Source organism: Schistocerca serialis, chromosome 1 (genome assembly GCF_023864345.2).
Source record: "Schistocerca serialis cubense isolate TAMUIC-IGC-003099 chromosome 1, iqSchSeri2.2, whole genome shotgun sequence".
In the NCBI taxonomy this organism is placed as follows: Eukaryota; Metazoa; Arthropoda; class Insecta; order Orthoptera; family Acrididae; genus Schistocerca; species Schistocerca serialis.
The window spans coordinates 328,599,319-328,619,810 of record NC_064638.1 but is presented as its reverse complement, the minus strand read 5'-3'; the positions used below and the strand labels follow the sequence as shown (position 1 = coordinate 328,619,810).

Sequence of the window (20,492 nt, the reverse complement as noted above, 5' to 3'; positions counted from 1 at the left end):
CCCCCTTGACAGTTGGGGGCACTCCTCCTCCTGTTGCTTCTCAAACATCATCTTCAGCAGCAACACTCCCCCCAGAAATCTGGTACATTGGTCCCCCCCCCCCCCCCCTCAGCCAGGAAAGCAACAGCCTCCTCTGGCTCCTCTCACAAGGAAGGAGTCCCTCGGGACACTGCCTTCCAAGACCTCTGGTGCTGTGAAGCTGGACACCAGCCAGTGGCAGAAGGATCCACAGGCTGCTAGTCAGAGAGCTTCACAATCCTCATTGGTTCCTGAGACAAACTCAGAGAAGCCCTCCCAGCCAGAGAAAATGAAAGAGAAGTGAGGACAGGAAAAAGAAAACTATCAAGAAGAAAGAGATCCAGGGGCTTCCACACCACCGCTTCCTGCAGGCTACAGTTCTGAGGATGAGATGGAGATCCTAGTGTTCAAGGACCCATACCTCCCCAGAGCCTCAGAGCTAATGGACACAACCACGAGAAGCACTCAGCCGATGGCAAAAGGTGACCCTGGGGCATAAATTGCCTCTTCGGTCCCTTCATGCCCTCCCTGTACATTGATAGCTTAATCCTACAGTGGAATTGCAGTGGTTTTTTCCACCACCTGGCTGAGTTACGACAACTCTTAAGCTCTTCCACTGCTTTCTGCACTGCTCTTCAGGAAACGTGGTTTCTATCAGTGTGGATCCCCACCCTTCGTAGCTATCGGGGATATTACAAGAATCATACTGATTATGACAGGGTGTCATGTAGAGTGTGTATGTATGTACTTGACTCTGTATATAGCAAATCTGTGCCTCTCCAAAAAACTTTAGAGGCTGTGGCTGTCAGGGTAAGGACAATGCATGATATTACATCTGCAATGTCTGTCTTCCCCCCGTTGATGAAGTACCTCAGAATGTATTGGTTGCACTGGTTTCTCAACTCGTGAGCACTGGCTGCAGCAAAGATGTCAAAAACCTACTGACACACCTGGGTCTTTGTCTCTCAAGTACTGGTCCTCCCACTCATGAGTTCTTCCTCATCTGTAGAAACACCTTAAGCAGCCTATGAGCTCTTGGCCAGTGCTACTCTCACCATCCTTTGGAAATGACTATCCAGGAGTCTGTTTGTACCTTCAAACAATGTGAACATTCGTTGTCCTTCATCTAGACCCCAGTTCATGTTGGAATCCTGGGAAACCAAATTGCTGACAGGCTGGCAAAATAGGCTACCAGTAAACTGACTGTGGAGATTTGTACACCAGAAACTGATGTCCAATCGGTATTATGCTGTGAAGTTTTCGGGATCCACAAATTGTTGGACTGCCCCAATCTAGCTGCCCTGAGGTGGTCTTTTAACCTTCCTGTCACACTACGTAAGGTGTTGGGTGATTATGCCTTTGCGGCTGACCTAATTTCAAGTTTTATTCGAGATGGGGGTTTTTATCACTCAATCTAAGATTGCGCACCTAGCCTTATCTCCCAGGCCTTCACCCTACCTGCATTTTAACTTTTTCTCACTCCTTCTGGTGTTGTCTGTTCTACTTGGTGTTCGTCTTTTCACCATCTGTGTTTCTCTTACTTTGTGTTTTTAGTCTGGAGATTTTAGTGTATTGCAGAGTAGCCCAGGCTGTCTTCTATATTGTTGTAATAACTTCTACTGCTATTTTGTTATAGTTAATGTTTTCAATTTTGCCTAGCTACTTTAATTTTTTACTTCAATATGGTTACAAAGATAGTTTTACACATTTTGTTTCTTCCCTGGATTTCGAGTGATAGGATTCCTTTGAGGTATGGTTTTAATCTGAGACCTCTGTAATCAATCTCCAAATCAACCAACCAAGTGAGGTGGTTGTCACATTTATTTGGCTTGCAAACCATAGAGTTTGTTCACAAAAATGGACTTGAATAGAATCCTTAATTAGCTCTGTTAAAGCGAACATTTCCTTTCCTGACCATATGCTAGTCATGTTGTTCTCTCTGTGGTATACATAAACAAAATCTTTAATATCTGTGAACATGTAATAAGATAAAAATAGAAGATTTGTGGCCACTTAGGAAAGACGTCAGCTTATATAAGTTCACCAAATCAACACACTTGCTCCCGACAGAGAGCGCCCTTCTATTTAGATAACATCAAATTTTACAAAAAATATTTCTGTTAATTTTGAATGAAACTCCCACAGCCTTTTACAGAACAAGATAAAAAAAAAAAAGGATTTTGACATAGCAGGACATGTACCCTCTTCCTGTCAAATGCTGGTGTTACGTCCCAGTGCCTCAAATATCTACACTATGCTATAATTCACCTTTGCTTAGTCTCTTTTTCTTTACTTTTCTCTCTGAAATGTTATTGACAATTATATAATAAGTCATAATAAGGGTGATACATTTTCATGAATCCTAAATAGGTTGTTGCTTAAAACGGCTTACTCCCATTACCCGCAAGTTGTAACACCAGTAGGACATTTCTCGTCATTTTATTACAGCAAATCACACCAATAATGACTCATTTTTGAGACATTCAACGTGCTGGTGCTTAAAAATGGCATATATTCATAGCGTGTAACATATAGCATAAAACCTCTCAAATATGAGCTTCTGCTGAACATGACAGGTACAGTAAGGCATCTTGTTTTCTGCTTGTGACATAAGAAGCATCCTTGCTTCCTATTGGTTCTACTTTACATGGCACATTACGGAAATATCACAGAACTTATTTTTGTATTTCATGAGTAAAGGTGGCTTCTCAACAAGAGAGAGTAGGAAGTGACATCACAAAACTTGTAGAGAGTGATGTCAATATTAGCTACCTCGTCCCATGTGTTGATGGCATTACCTCCACCATCCAGATTGCTTCTCCCATCATGCACTGCTGCTCGTAGTCTGGCCTCAGCAGCCAGAAACTGTGGTCATGTGTGTGTGAGCTGCGTTTGCGTGTGTGTGTGTGTGTGTGTGTGTGTGTGTGTGTGTGTGTGTGTGTGTTTTATCTGATTTCGATGAAGGCCTTTTTGGTTGAAAGCATACTTGTTTGACAGTCTTTTTGTTGACTGTATCTGTGACTTAATCTCTCTGCCTTGTGATGAGTAGCTATCTATTCTTTTCATAATATTGTCATTCTTGCATAAAATATAAACACAAGTTGTAGACTAGGCTGCTGCATAAGCTTTTGGACGCGGCTCAATATTTGACTGCATTATATTATGTAAAAAATTTTCAGAGACAATCTGACTTGATATAAAAGTCTAGAGTGTGCTGAATTAATCAGAATAAATTCTTATTATAACCTTATAAGATGACATTATATCAGATGATGAATTATTATTTTAATAGAATAATACCATTAGTCCATTCTGTCACCAAATAAGTATTTAGTAGCTGATTCTAAGAATGACTTTGGATAGTAGGTCCATAATACAATGCATTTTCAGCAGCTTTTAATGCAAGGAGCATGTCAATAAATTTATTGTAAAATACCAGCTGTGTTAATAATTTAATTATTTCGTGCATTGTTCTGTTATTTTCTTCCATAGAAAGATGCAGCTTCATTATAACAATAAAATAGATTTTTTCGATATAGACTTAGACATTTATTCTAATTTCAGTGATGTATTTGAGAGCTTGGCATGGGCAAGTGCCCAAATACACTGCCAGTGCACTACAAACAACAAAGTTGCATATCCAGAAAGCAGCTCTGTTACACCTGAAGAGCTGTCAACAGCTAATGCTGGTAAGTTATAGTTTTATCATGCTATTTCACTATAACAAGAAAGAATATGTAAATAATTATTTTCCATGTAATTTGTTTTTTCTTTTTTACAAGAAACAGTTTGGTCTTTTTCCTTCACTTTTTTTCTCCAAAGCTTTGCTTTCTGCTATTTTGTTGTGTTTACATTTCCTTTCAGGGAAAGTAGTTAGTCTAAATTCAGTTAGCTACATAAGTGATAAGCCCTGGAACAAGACAAACAACATAAAACATTTTAAATAACAACATAACAACACACTGCTGCAGAGTGAATGGCTGTGGTGAAGTCATGTCTCTGCAATAACTTTTCTTCCAGGAGAGCTAGATCTGCAAGGTATACAGGAAAACTTTATGAACTTAGGAAGGTAGGAGATGAGGTATTGGCAGCACTTAAGCTGTGAAGGTGAGTTGTGAGCCGTGCTTGGAAGCTCAGTTGGTAGAGCTAATCCCAACGAAAGGCAAAAGTCTCATATTCATTTTTAGAATGAATCAGGATATATTCACAACATTTGGATTTTAAGGATGAATAGAAGAATTATTTCCAGTTGTATACAAATGCAATTTATCCGGTTGCCGTTCATGGTATAGGCATAGCAGTCCTTCTGAATGTGTACTATTCTTTACATTTGTAGTGCAGGATATGGGTGTAGTGGGATTTACACTGGCAGCTGTGCAGGAGCAGTCATATTTTCCCATAAAGCACTACACACACTGGCAAATGTGTATAGCTGTTGTCCTAGCCTCACCAACAGTTTGTACAAGCTGCTCAAATGTATGGTGAGCTGGCACTTATATTGGCTCCGTCCCAAGGCGTTTTTCGCCGAGGTCGCTCCGCCACTGACAACTTGGTGTACCTGGAGTCTGCCATCCGAACGGCCTTTTCCCTCAGTCAACACTTTATTGCCAACTTTTTTAATGTGATGAAAGCCTACGATAACACTTGACGACACTACATCCTTGGTACTCTGCACGAGTGGGGTCTCCAGGGCCCGCTTCCAATTTTTATAGGGAACTTTTTGTCACTCCGCACTTTCTAAGTTCAAGTCGGTGCTTCACACAGTTCGCCACATATCCAAGAGAATGGGGTCCCACAGGGCTCTGTACTCAGTGTCCCACTGTTTTTAGTGGCTGTCAATGGTCTCACAGCAGCGGTGGGGTCACCTGTTCCCTGCTCTTATATGCTGACGATTTTTGTATTCCTTTCTGTTCCTCTTCTATTGGAGTGGCTGAACATCGACAGCAGGGAGTTATATGAAAGACACAGTCATGGCCCCTCACTCCTCTGCCAAGACTTGCATCATGCACTTCTGTTGTTGTCATACTGTCTGCCCACGTCCGGAACTTTACCCCAAAGACCAACTGCTTAACATAGTGGACACTTAGCGGTTTTTAGGACTGGTTTTCGATGCTTGATTTTCTTGGCTTCCTCATCTTTGTCAGCTTAAGGGAAAGTGCTGGTGGGATCTCAACATTGTCCAGTGCCTGAGCCATGCTGACTGGGGTACAGATCGCCCTGCATTCCTGCAGCTGTACAAAGCCCTTGTGCAGTCCTGTCTTGATTACAGGGGCCCGGCATATAGTTCAGCATCGCCATCAGCATTTTGTCTCCTGGACACTATACACCACTGTGGAGTTTGATTTGCAACATGAGCTTTCCAAACAAGCCCAGTGAAAAGCCTCCTTGTGGAAGCTGGAATTCCTCCATTGCAGATCATGCAGCAACAACCACTGCTTGCACATTATACTACCCACATTTGTAGTTTGCCTCATCATCCAAATTACCATCTCTTTTTCCCTAACACGGAAATCCATGTCCCGCAACGGTGGCCCTGATTAGGGATTCCAATTGCAGTCCATGTTCAGTCATTTCTTACTGAACTCAATACTTTTTGTCTCCCTCCTTTCCTGTGGGTCTACTCATGTACATCTCCATGGTCCATGCCTTGGCCACATCTTCGTCTGGACCTATTGCAAGGCCCAAAAGGCTCGGTTCCACCTGAGGCCCTCCACGAGCAATTCTCTCTATTCTCAGCGAGTTCCAGGGCTCTGAAATAGTCTCCAGCAATGGCTGTATGGTTGATGGTCAAACAGCACTCCTTTCCGCATGGCTGCAGCGTTTTCATCGGTAGTCGTCTCTAGCGCTCATGAGCATATCCGCTCCTGCACAGGTGAGAGACATTTGTCATCTGTAATGACACCTTAAGCAGCCTACAAGCTGTCAACCAGCACTTCCATCACTATCCTTTGGTAACAACTATCCAGGAGACTCTTTATGCCCTTGGAAACAGTGGACATTCAGTGCCCTTCATTTGGGCCGCAGGACATGTCGAGATCCTGGGAAATGAATGTGCTACTGGTAAACCAGCTCTGGGAATAGGCACACTGGAAACTGATCACCGATCGGTCTTACGCTGTAAAGTTTTCGGGATCTGGAATACTGAGTGACACCCCTCGGTACACCAAATAAACTACATGTTGTCAAGGAGACAATGAATGCAAGGCGGTCATGCATGCTAGCCACTCGCAGGGACTCCATCGTCATTTGTGAGCTCTGAATTGGCCACACTTGGCTGACTCATGGTCATCTCCTCCATTGCGAGGACCCACCTCAGTGGCACAGTGGTCCCCACTAGACTGTTCTCCATATCTTCTTGGACTGCCCAATTTTAGCTGCTCTGCGGCAGGCTTTTAACCTTCCCACCACACTGTGTAGGGTATTGGGAGACAGTACCTCAATGGCTGATCTGATTGTACATTTTTTTCATGAGGGGGCTTTTCATCACACAATCTAAGGGTGGGTGTCTGGCCATCTCTCTCAGGCCTTCACCCTGTCTCCATTATAACTCTTCCTCATTCTTTCTTTCCTGTTTGTTCGCCTTGGTGTTTGTCTTTTCCCTATCTGTGTTCCTCTAGCCTTGTCTTTTAGGTTGGAGATTTTAGTGTGTTGCACAGTGGCTGGGTCATCCGCCTTCAGCCAGTCCAGGCCATCTGCTATATTATTTTAATGTCTTCTACCACTTAGTGCACACTTTCTCCTTTTGTCTTGCTTCTGTCATTTTCTCTAGTGGTGTTCCCTGTTAGTTTTCCATCTTTCTTACTCCCCAGGCTCTTTTCGGGGAATAGTTTTACTCCGCGACCTGTTTGAATGTGGGGAAAAGGGACTGATGACCCCGTAGTTTGGTCCCTTTCTCCCTTTCTCTCCAACCCAACCAACCATCAAGACACTATCCATTCCATTCAACTGCTCTTCCAAGTCCTTTGCTGTGTCTGATAAAATTACAGTATCATTTGCAAACCTCAAAGCTTTTATTTCTTCTCCCTAAACTTTAATTTCTTCTCCAAATTTTTCATTGGTTTCCCTTACTTCTTGTTCAGTGCACAGATTAAAAAACATGGGGGTAGGCTACAAACCTGTCTCTGTACAAGTTATAAATAGCCTGTCATTCCCAGTATTTTATCCCCGATACCTTCAGAATTTCAATGAAAGTACTCCACTCAGCATCGTCAAAAGCTTTCTCTAAGTCTACACGTGCTCCAAGTGTAGGTTTGCCGTTCCGTAACCTATTTTTTAAGAGACATTGTAGGATCATTACTGCCTCGCATGTGCACACATTTCTCCAGAATCCAACTGATTTTTCCTGAGGTCAGCTTCCACCAGTTATTCCATTCTTCTACAAAGAATTCATGTCAGTATTTTGCAACCATTTCTTATTGAACTGATAGTTCATTAATACTCACCCTGTCAGCACCTGCTTTCTTTGGAATTGGAATTATTACATTTTCTTGAAGTCTGAAGGTATTTCACCAAGCATTTAAAAATCCTATCATTGTGTACTGCACTCAGTTGCAAAATTACATGTCACTGTGTTAGTAGCTGCAGCAAGGGACACCAATTCAATTCAATTTGATTGCTCATACAAATATTGTACACTGTTATATATTTGAAAATAATGTTTTCTTATATGAGATTCCAGAAGCAGCCACAGCATACTGTTACATACATTTACCCCATTGATTCGAAAGTGTCATAGTATTTCTCCTTAAACAAACATTGTGAAGTTGTAGCCGTAATTTCACTAAATAACAATATATCCCCACACTGGAGCTACAAAGAATTTTTATTTTTCAATCTTTTATGTTGAGCAAATTCATCTAGATTTAACAGAAAGATTATTAATTCTGCATGGTAAATCCTCACAGTCTCCATATTTTATGTTTTATGTCACTGTAGTATTGTTTGCAGTTAACTCTCTTTGTTACAGAATTGTGGTCAACATATATTCAGTTTTTATGGGACACCACTATAGGCTTAGACAAATCCACTTTGACAGATGTTTCCATTTTCCTTTCTGAGATGTTTCCTTTATTTTTTCCTTTCTCCTGTTCTTCATATATTATTACCTTGCACCATTTCTTTGAGATTCAATTTGGTAATCTCACTAATGTTTGTTCATAAATGGCAACAAATGTGTGTTTCCCAGCAGAGAATAAGTTGAATCAAGACATAATTGTGTTACAAAATTTGATACTGGTTATTATTATTGATCGAAAATCATCTCGCCAGCTATAATTTCATTACATAAGACTACCTGCCATATTTTCCCACCTTTGGATCTGTGGACTGAACTTTATCCAGTGTTACAAGTTATTTTGAAATGAAGTTTTAGTATCTGTGCCAGTGGACATCACAATGGAGGCACTTGAGATGGAATGGACAGTGCAGCAAACTAATTCGGACAACTGTTGTGGTGAGGGGGTTTGATGGGCTGCATGCCCAAAGTGTTGTATGGGCAGATATATTGAATGCACTGTTTGCTTCCTGGCAACAGTAAGGCTGAGTTCAACCACTGCAGACCTTTCCTAGTGCCATTTCTGTGTGCTCACCTGTCAGCCTCCTGTGCCTGCCACGTGTCATGTGAGCCCTGTCCACATCTCTTCTTAGTTTCAGACTTTCTTTTTCCCCCTTAGGTTGATCTTCATGGAAAGTTTTCAATTCCTCTTGTGGGATTCTGTTCGTCTGCTTGTTGAGCCACCGTTGGCCTGACAGTATGCCAACAGTATTATTTAGCAGCATTGTCACACCTGTGAAGGTAGTAATGTGGCGACAAGAATGGGATGTTCTTACACATGTGATGCTTCTATTTTTTTTCATCCCTTTTCATAGAATTAATTTTGGGCCACCATGGATTTAGCATTTCTGCAATGCTGGGAGAAAATGTTGCATCTACAGAAGTAGGAGCAGGAACAGCATGGGCATATGCAGGTGCTTCTAACCCAGAATGGGGAATTGCTTCATACACATGCCATGCAGGTGGCAGGTCATGTGTCCACTGTGCAGTTTTCTTCCCCCCCCCCCCTCCCCCCCCCCACACACACCACCCCTCCCCCCCCTCCCCCCCCCCACACACACACCACCCCTCACCCCCCCCCCCCCCCCCCGTGCTGCCATATGCCGGTTGGATTAGTGAACACAAGGTCATTGTAGCAAGGCTAAAAAAACCATATCAACCAAAACCACTAAACATGAATGCAGAATATATCTATTTAAAACAGCAGATAAAAATTCGCTTGGTGCCTTCCTAAGAGAGAGTCTCCATTCCTTCCAAGCTAATTATGTAAGTATAGACCAGATATGGCTCAAACTCAAAGATACAATATAGTCAGCAATAGATAGATTCATACCGCATAAGTTAATAAGAGGTGGGACTGATCCACCGTGGTACACAAAACACGTCAGAACACTGTTGCAGAAGCAACGCAAAAAGTATGCCAAATTCAGAACAGTCCCCAAGACTGGCTAAGTTTCACGGAAGCTCGAAATTTAGTACAGATGTCAATGCGAGATGCTTTTAATAGTTTCCACAATGAAACATTGTCTCAGAATATGGTAGAAAGCCCAAAGAAATTCTGGTCATATGTAAAGTACACCAGTGGCAAAAAAACAGTCAACTGCCCAATAGTGATGGAAATGTTACTGATGATGGTGCCACTAAAGCTGAGTTACTAAATGCAGTTTTCCGTAATTCCTTCACGAAAGAAGATGAAGTAAATATTCCAGAATTCGAAACCAGAACAACTGTTAGCATGAGTGACATAAAAGTAGATATCTTAGGTGTTGCAAAACAACTCAAATCACTTAAGAAAGGCAAGTCTTCCGGTCCAGATGGTATACCAATCAGGTTCCTTTCAGAGTATGCAGACGCAATAGCGCCTTTCTTAGCAATCATATACAACCGCTCACTTGATGAAAGGTCTGTTCCTAAAGACTGGAATGTAGCACAGGTCACACCATTATTCAAGAAAGCAAATAGGAGTAACCCATTGAATTACAGACCCATATCACTGACCTCAATTTGCAGTAGGATTTTGAAGCATATACTGTACTCGAACATTATGAATCACCTTGAAGAAAATGACTTACTGATGCATAACCAACACGGACAGAAAATATCATTCTTGTGCAACACAGCTAGCTCTTTATTCCCATCAAGTAATGAGTGCTGTCGACAAGGAATCTCAGATCAACTCCATATTCCTAAATTTCCAGAAGGCTTTCGATACCGTTCCTCACAAGCGACTATTAATCAAATTGCATGCATATGGAGTATCGTCTCAGTTGTGTGACTGGATTCGTGATTTCCTCTCAGAGAGGTCACAGTTCGTAGTGATAGATGGTAAATCATGGAGTAGAACAGAAATGATTTCTGGCATTCCGCAAGGTAGTGTCTAAGGCCCTCTGCTGTTCCTGATTTACATAAATGATCTAGGTGATAATCTGAGCAGCCCCCTTCGACTGTTTGCAGATGATGCTGTAATTTACCGTCTAATAAAATCATCAGACGATCAATTCCAATTACAAAATGATCTAGAGAGAATTTTTGCATGGTGGGATAAGTGGCAATTGGCACTAAACAAAGAAAAGTGCGAGGTCATCCACATGGGTACTAAAAGAAATCCGATAAATTTTGGGTGTACAATAAATCATGCAAATCTAAGGGCTGTCAATTTGACTAAATACCTAGGAATTACAATTACGAGCAACTTAAATTGGAAAGACCACATAGATAATATTGTGGGGAAGGCAAAACAAAGAGTGTGCTCTGTTGGCAGAATACTTAGAAGATGCGACAAACCCACCGAAGAGACAGCCTACATTACACTTGTCCATCCTCTGCTGGAATGTTGCTGCTTGGTGTGGGATCCTTACCAGGTAGAATTGACGGTGAACATAAAAAAAGTGCAAGGAAGGGCAGCCCGTTTCGTGTTATCGTGCAATAGGGGTGAGAGTGTCACTAATATGATATGCAAGTTGGGGTGGCAGTCACTGAAACAAAGGCGATTTTCTTTGCGGTGAGATCTATTTACGAAATTTCAGTCACCAACTTTCTCTTCCAAATGCGAAAATATTTTATTGACACCCACTTATGTAGGGAGAAATGATCATCATAATAAAGTAGGAGAAATCAGAGCTCGAACAGAAGGATTTAGGTGTTCCTTTTTCCCACATGCCATTCAAGAGTGAAATGGTAGAGAAGTAGTATGAAAATGGTTTGACGAACCCTCTGCCAGGGACTTAAGTGTGAAATGCAGAGTAACGATGTAGATGCAGATGAGTCTGTAGGAACCAGATTTTACATTGTAAGGCATTTCCAGGGGCAAATGTGGAATCTGTCCAAATTAATTGGTTATGAACTGTAGATTAAAACTGAAGAAATTGGAAATTAAGGAGATGAAACCTGGATAAGTTGAAAGGACCATAGATGGTTGAAAGCTTCAGAGGGAGCGTTATACAATGGTTGACTAGAACAGGGGAAAGATGAATGGGTGAAAGGAGAAAATTTTTAAATGAAGCAGGTGAAAAGGAATAAAATGTTTAAAAAATGAGATTGACATGAAGTGCAGTATTGCTAAGAAGGGGATGACTAGAGGGCAAATGATTTAGAAACTTATTTATGGAGGGAAAGATAGATACCACCTGCAGGAAAATTAAAGACAACTTTGGGGAAAAGCGAAGCGTTTGGGGAGGTGGAGGGCTTGTCCAGAATGCAGTCAGGGTCAGTCTTGATCAAAACAGCACCCTCTGCCCAGTCATGGACACTACTCACCTGAGACAAGCTGGGGGATGTTTCTGTTTCCATCACACCCCATAAGAGCTTAAATATGGTCCAGAATATCATATTTCACAGGGACCTTCTTTTGCAGTCAGATGATGAGCTCTGCACCAATTTAGAGCAGCGAGTTGTCCATTTTCTCCGGAGCATCCACCAGGGTCTGAGGGATCATCAGGTTGCCACGAGTGCCTTCATCTTAACCTTCGCGGGTGACACATTACCCAAGAAGGTCAAGGTGATGGTCTACCACTGTGATGTAAAGCCATATATCCCTCCCTCGATGTGGTGCTTTAAGTGCTGGAAGTTCAGCCTTATGTCTTCCTGCTGTACTTACAGCATCACCTTTCGGGGTTGTGGATGTCCTTCACATCCCAATACTCCCTGTGCCCCGCCTCCCATCTGTGTCAACTGCAGAGAGCACCATTCACCTTGCTCACCAGACTGCAGGATTCTCCAGAAAGAAAGGAAAATAATGGAATACCAGACCATGGACCGACTGAACTACGCTAAGGCTAACAGAAAATATGAGAGGCTACATCCTATGTATATGACATCAATCTACACCGCTGCTAAGACAGCGGTTCCACCATCTTCCATTCTGCCATGTACAGTTGGCTCTCAGAGCCGTCAGACTCCACCTGCCCCCTTGATGGTGGGAGGCACTTCCCTCAGTGTTGCTCCTGCACAACCTAAATCAGGAGCAACACCCGCCCAACCATCGGGGATGTCAGTCCCCACTTCTCAGCTGGAGAAGCATAAGTCTTCTTCAGCTCCTCTCACCGGGAAGGGATCCCTTGGGTCACTCCCTTCCCAGGTTCCTACCAGTGACAAAGCTGACAGCCGCCAGTGGCTGAAGCAACCACAGGTAGCTGGTCGTAGGGCTTCACAGTCCTCCTCAGTCCCTGAGACTCAAGCAGTAAAGTGCTCCCATCTGAACAAACCTAAGGAACAGTGAGAGAAACCTAACACACCACCACTACCTACAAACTCTGTGTCTGAGGATGAGGTGGAGATTCTGGCGTCCGCTGAGGACCTAGATCTCACTGGGCCCTCAGACACAATAGATGTCGATTGCACAGGTACTCATCTGGTGACAGTAGGTGATCCTGAGGCATAGACTGCCTCATTGAGTGTTTCATGCCTTCCAAGTCTCACAATCACGTAATCCTCCAGTGGAATTGCGGAGGTTTTTTCCACCACCTGGCTGAGCTATGGCAACTGTTAAGCTTTACACCTGCTTTCTTCATTGCCCTCCAGAAAACCTGGTTCCCGGCACTGCCGACCCCTGCCCTCCATGGCTATAAGAGATATTACAGGAACCGTAATGACTATAATAGTGTGTCAGGTGGAGTTTGCATCTATGTCCTGAACTCGGTATGTAGTGAACCTGTGCCCCTTCAAACCCCTCTTGAAGCTGTGGCTGTCAGGATAAGGACGATGCAGGAAATAACTGTCTGCAACGTATATCTTCCTCCAGATGGTGCAATACCCCTGAACGTATTGGCTGCACTGATTGATCAACTCCCTAAACCTTTCCTACTTTTGGGAGATTTTTAACACGCATAACCCCTTGTGGGTTGGCACCATGCTTCCTGGCCAAGGTAGGGAGGTCGAAAATTTACTATCACAACTCGACCTCTCTCTCTTAAATACAGGTGCTCCCACACATTTCAGTGTGGCATGTAGCACATATTCAGCCATTGATCTCTCGGATTGCAGTCCTGGCCTTTACCCATCTGTCCACTGGAGAGCACATGATGACCTGTGTGGGAGTGACCAGTTCCCCATCTTCCTGTTACTCCTCTGGCATCATGCCCAGGGATGCCTACCCAGATGGGCTTTAAACAAGGCAGACTGGGAAGTCTTCACCTCTGCTGTCACTGCTGAATCTCCCCCCACATGGTGCCATCGATGTTGTCGTTGAGCACGTCACTACAACGATTGTTTCTGCAATGGAAAACTTGATCTCTAGTTGTTTAGGGTGCCCCTGGCGAAAAACAGTTCCTTGGTGGTCGTTGGAAGTCGCTGAGGCAATTAAAGAGCATCGGCGAGCTCTACAGCAACATAAGTGGCACCCTTCCCTAGAGCAACTAAAAGTCTTTAAGTGGCTCTGTGCCTGCATTCAACAGCTTATAAAACGTCGGAAACATGAGTGTTGGGAGAGGTACGTGTCGACCAGTGGGTGCCATACATCACCTTCCCAAGTCTGGACAAAGATCAGACGTCTTTTTGGGTATCAGACCCCAACAGGTGTCCCTGGCATGTTATCTTTATTTTATTTTAGGACCAAATTGAGGAGCAAATCTCTGAGGTCATGGAATGTATCAGTACATGAAATTAAAACATAAAAGTAATAACAGATAAAAATAAATGTTTATGAACCCAAAAAAGTCACTCCATAAGTTTAAGTAAACACAATCAACAGTACAATAAGAATCTGCTTAATTTTTCAAGGAACTCCTCGACAGAACAGAAGGAGTGACTCATGAGGAAACTCTTCAGTTTCATTTGAAAGCGCGTGGATTACTGCTAAGAGTTTTCGAATTTTAGTGGTAGCTTATTGAAAATGAATGCAGCAGTATACTGCACACCTTTTTGCACAAGAGTTAAGGAAGTCCGATCCAAATGCAGGTTTGATTTCTGTTGAGTATTAACCGAGTGAAAGCTGCTTATTCTTGGAAATAAGCTAATATTGTTAACAAGAAATGGCAGTAAGGAATATACCGGGTGATCAAAAAGTCAGTATAAATTTGAAAACTGAATAAATCATGGAATAATGTAGATAGAGAGGTACAAATTGGCACACAGGCTTGGAATGACATGGGGTTTATTAGAACCAAAAAAATACAAAAGTTCAAAAAATGTCCGACAGATGGCGCTTCATCTGATCAGAATAGCAATAATTAGCATAACAAAGTAAGACAAAGCAAAGATGATGTTCTTTACAGGAAATGCTCAATATGTCCACCATCATTCCTCAACAATAGCTGTAGCCAAGGAATAATGTTGTGGACAGGACTGTAAAGCATGTCCGGAGTTATGGTGTGGCATTGGCATTGGATGTTGTCTTTCAGCATCCCTAGAGCTGTCGGTCAATCATGATACACGTGCAACTTCAGGTAACCCCAAAGCCAATAATCGCACGGACTGAGGTCTGGGGACCTGGGAGGCCAAGCATGACGAAAGTGGCGGCTGAGCACACGATAATCACCAAACAACGTGCGCAAGAGATCTCTCATGCATCTAGCAATATGGAGTGGAGCACCATCCTGCATAAACATCGTACGTTCCAGCAGGTGTTTATCAGCCAGGCTGGGGATGATGCGATTCTGTAACATATCGGCGTACCTCTCACCCGTCACGGTAGCAATTACAAAACCAGAATCATGCATTTCCTTGAAGAAAAAAGGCCCGATAATGGTAGATGTGGTAAATCCAACCCATACTGTGACTTCCTTGTCGTGCAATGGAGTTTCCATGTCATTTCTAGGATTTTTGGTAGCCCAAATTCTGCAGTTGTGGGTGTTGACAGACCCTCGGAGCGTGAAATGAGCTTCGTCGGTCCACAATACGTTACTCAACCAATCGTCATCTTCCGCGATCTTTTGAAACGCCCACACCGCAAATGCCCTCCGCTTCATTAAATCCCCAAGTACAGTTCATGATGTCGATGGATTTTATAAGGATAGCATCTGAGGGTACGCCTAAATGCCAACTAAACATTAGTGTATGGAATGCCGGTGCGATGTGCGACTGCACGAGCGCTGACTTCCCCATGCATAGACGAACCCACTACAGTCTCAATTTCTTCCTGAACTGTCTCAGCAGCGTTATGCCTTGTGCTCGGTCAGCCACTATAGGGTCTATCGTCTAAACAACCCATGGCTTCGAACTTCGAAACCATTCTCGCCACAGCTGCATTTGTCAACAGACCTTTACCCATTCGAATCCCCTTCCTATGGCGATAGGGTCGTAACGCTGAACTAGCACATTCCCCATTCTGATAATACAGCTTCACTAAAAGCGCCTTTTCAGGTAACGTCAACATGCTGCGACTGCTGGCGCATCTGATTCTCTCTCTCATTACAGCTCCTTTTATACATGATTGTCATGCGCAGTTACTGACGTTTTGCTGTCCAGTGCCATCTGTCTGACATTTTGTGAACTTCCCCCCCCCTAATAAAACCCCATGTCATTCCAAGCACGTGTGTCAATTTTTACCTCTCTGTCTACATTATTCTGTGGTTTATTAAGTTTTCAAATTTATACTGACTTTTTGAGCACCCGGTATATATTGAGAGGCCAGTGTCAAAAAACCCAGACTTCTGAACAGGGGTCAACAAGAGGTTTGTGAACTTACACCACTTATTGCCTGAACCGCCCATTTCGGAGCCAAAAATATCCTTTTACAATGGGAAGAGTTACCCCAAAATATAACACCATACAACATAAGCGAATGAAAATAAGCAAAGTAGACCAATTTTCGTGTCAAACGATCACTCACTTCTGATACCATTCGAATAGTAAAAATGGCAGTATTAAGTCTTTGAACAAGATCCTGAATGTGGGCTTTCCACGGCAGCTTACTATCTATCTGAACACCTAGGAATTTGAACTGTTCAGTTTCACTAACCATATACCCATTCTGTGAAATTAAAACGTCAGGTTTTGTTGAATTGTGTGTTATAAACTGAAAAAACTGAGTCTTACTGTGATTTAGCATTAGTTTATTTTCTACAAGCCATGAACTTAGGTCCTGTACTGAACTATTTGAAACTGAGCCAATGTTGCACACAACATTCTTTACTACCAAGCTAGTGTCATCAGCAAACAGAAATATTTTAGAGTTACCCGTAATACTAGAGGGCATATCATTTATATAAATAAGGAACAGGAGAGGCCCCAACACTAATCCCAGGGGCACCCCTCACCCCCCCACCCCCCACCCCACCCCATTTGACAGTACCCCACTCAGACCCCACATCACAGTCGTTATCAACATAGTGAATAATGACCTTTTGCTGCCTGTTGCTAAAGTAAGAGGTGAACCAGTTGTGAGCTACTCCCCATATTCCGTAATGCTCCAACTTCTGGAGCAATATTATGTGATCAACACAATCAAATGCCTTAGTTAAAGCAAAAAATATGCCAAGCATTCTAAACCTTTTGTTTAGCCCATCCAGTACCTCACAGAGAAATGAGAATATAGCATTTTCAGTTGTTAAACAACTTCTAAAGCCGAACTGTACATTTGATAGCAGTTGTTAAACGACTTCTAAAGCCAAACTGTACATTTGATAGCAAATCGTGTGATATGAAATGATCAATTATCCTTACACACAGCCTTTTCAGTAACTTTCGCAAACACTGATGGCGTAGAAATAGGTCTAAAATTATCTACATTATCCCTTTCAACCTTTTTATAAAGCGGATTTACTACTGAGTACTTTGATTGCCCAGGAAACTGACCATTCCTAAAGGAAAAATTACAAATATGGCTAAATACTGGGCTAACATTTACAGCACAGTACTTTAATATTCTGCTAGACACTCCATCATAACAATGAAAGTCCTTAGTCTTCAGTGATTTTATTATTGACTCAATCTCCCTCTTGTTGTCTGTATCACAGAGGAGTATTTCAGGCATCAATCTCAGAAAGGCATTTGCCAAGAAAGTTATATGATTTCCTAAAGAAACTAAATTTTTATTTAATTCACCAGCAATGCTCAGAAAATGATTGTTAAATACTGTACATATATCTGATTTATCAGTAACAGAAATATTTTTACTACAAACTGACTTTATATTGCCGACCTTGTGCTGCTGACCAGGCACTTCCTTCACAACTGACCATATGGTTTTAATTTTATCCTGTGATAAGCTATTGTATTTGCTTACCACATACTCTTTGCCTTCCTAATAACGTTTTTAAACACCTTACAAAACTGTTTGTAATGGGCTACTGTAGCTTGATTGTGACTACTTCTAACATTTTGATGTAATTCCCGCTTTGTTCTACAAGATATCCTTATCCCACTAGTCAGCCACACGGGCTGCCTATTAATGCTAGTTGTTGTGGACTGGCAAGACAGCCAATCCACTAGGAGGAAGCCGAAAGGCACGTGCTTAAGCTCACGCAGGCTGGCGTGAGGTCTGGAACAAGACAAGGGAATTATACTAACAAAAAACGAACGTAGCTGCTGGAATACTTAACTTTAATCCATAATTGGTGAACATCACTCTTGATGGTACATGTTTTACAGCATCAATAGTAACTGGTAATGGCACCTTGCTAGGTCGTAGCAAATGACGTAGCTGAAGGCTATGCTAACTATCGTCTCGGCAAATGAGAGCGTAATTTGTCAGTGAACCATCGCTAGCAAAGTCGGCTGTCTAACTGGGGCGAGTGCTAGGAAGTCTCTCTAGACCTGCCGTGTGGCGGCGCTCCGTCTGCAATCACTGATAGTGGCGACACGCGGATCCGACGTATACTAACGGACTGCGGCCGATTTAAAGGCTACCACCTAGCAAGTGTGGTGTTTGGCGGTGACACCACACTAGTACCCCATTTAGAATATTCTAATGGAAAGCAACTCTCAAAGAGCATGAGAAATGTGTTAAGGGAAGCATTGTATTTATCATCTATGTTACCAGCACTGTAAACATCCAGCCACTATTGTTCCTTGATGAGGTTTAAAAAACTTTCTATTGCTGTTGGATTAACTTTCCTAAATAGTTTGTAATTAAATATGACATTGGTTTGAGTACAAAAGCCTTTCGGTGTTGAAATTTGTGCACCATGGTCTGAAAGGCCATTCACGCTTTTACTAACAGAATGCCCATCTAGAAATGAAGAATGAATAAAAATATTGTCTATGGCTGTGCTACTATACCCCTGCACCCTAGTTGAAAAAAAATCACACAGTCTGCATTAGCTCATATGAATTTAGGAGATCTACCAACATCTTGCACCATCATATACAAAATTAATATTGAAGTCACCACATATAACTAATTTCTGGTACTTCCTACAAAGTGAATCAAGAACCCTCTCTAGCTTGAGCAGAAATGCTCTGATGTCAGAGTTAGAGGACCTATAAACAACAACAATTATAAGTTTAGTTTCAGTAAATTCAACTGCCCCTGCACAACATTCAAATATCTGTTCGGTGCAGTGTCGTTATACATCTATGGACTCAAATGGAATACTGTTTTTTATGTACATAGCCATTCCCCCACCTCGCAAGGAACTCCTTGAGAAACAGCCAGCTAATCTGTATCCTGGTAAAGGAAGCCTCTGAATTGTCAAATTATTTAAGTGGTGCTCTGATATACCAGTAATTTCAGAGTAAACATCTATAAGCAGTTCACTAACTTTATCTATAATACTTCTTATATTTTGATGAAATATGCTGATTCCTTCTCTACTTGGAAACGTTACATCCTTGGAACGTGAGCCCTTAGTTAGAGGGACTTCCTTTAAGCAGATATACCTATCAGCTGACTTCAGTCTAAAAAAAGGTGCAGCTCTAACACTAACTACTACAGGAATTTTTCTATGAGTGACTCCACCACCACCCACTACCCTGTCACCTATAAGCTTAGCCAGCCTCACCTTCCCACACCTATTGAGATGCAGGCCATGTCTAGTGAAACCCAATCTACTGATAGACCCAAATGGCACCACTAAGATGTGACCCATCCCCTCTGCTATCAGGGCCCTCCTCAGCCCATGTTAACACGCCTAACAGCCGCATTAAGGTGAGGCCGATCATGACGCTGAAACAGCTGCATGAAATGCACATTAGTGCCACCAGTTTGAGTAGCTATCTTTACCAGGTCATCACCTACATCATATTCCCTGTCCCTATCAAGACTGTTCCTTGCTCCACCCACTGTTACTCCCTTATCCTCCTTCGTAAAATTCCTACATAACCCCCATATGCTGTGAGTCACTTGAGCCAACCCTGCAATAGGCTTCACAATGCTGGTGACCTCGTACTCACTCCACAACACTTCCTGCAACTGCTAGCCCACACCTCTACTATGAGAACTACCTAGCAGCAGAATCTTCTTCTTTCTGCTAGACTTTGCAACTAACCTAGGCCTCCTAATTACTGAGGACTGCTGCATGTTCCCTACATCTACAGCTACATGAGGCTCCTCTACACTCAACTCTGACAGTTGGTCAAATCTATTGCATATACGCAAAATAAAACTGTCTAAATACCTCCTCTTCCTAGCTGCCTTCTTGCCAACTGCCAGTTCCCATTCCCCACCACCCTTCACCCTTTTCCACCTATCTAATTCCTCCTTGGCACATTGTAACATTTCCACTGATGATAACAGTCTGATTGGGGAACTTATGTACAAGTGAACTGAGGTTTTCTCTAAAGTTTTTGGTTACATCAGGGGTTGAGTCGGATGAGCAATAGAAGGATCCAATTACCATGTTATGTGCACCACTGATACTGAGTCTTGCCCTAACAAACTTACATGCAGCTTCAATTTCTGTCTCGGTGGATATTAGTTTCTTGTCTGTTGCTACAAATAAACCACATCCATTTCCCATTAGTCTATCCATTTGATAAATACTTAAATTTTCCTCCTAAATTGCTTTGCTGTTAATTTCAGATTTCAACCAGCTCTCTGTATCTA

General features: G+C 42.4%; 1 protein-coding gene across 3 annotated transcripts in view; it reads left to right on the top strand.

Annotated features, from left to right (window-relative positions):
- The window catches only part of LOC126469905 (RAB6A-GEF complex partner protein 2), an 82,673-nt gene that overhangs the window by 16,388 nt on the left and 45,793 nt on the right, over positions 1-20,492 (top strand). For all 3 annotated transcript variants that reach the window (XM_050097259.1, XM_050097278.1, XM_050097268.1), the window contains exon 2: positions 3,583-3,707. In XM_050097259.1, coding sequence (XP_049953216.1) covers positions 3,583-3,707 — 125 coding nt within the window. The remainder of the gene's footprint in view (positions 1-3,582; positions 3,708-20,492) is intronic.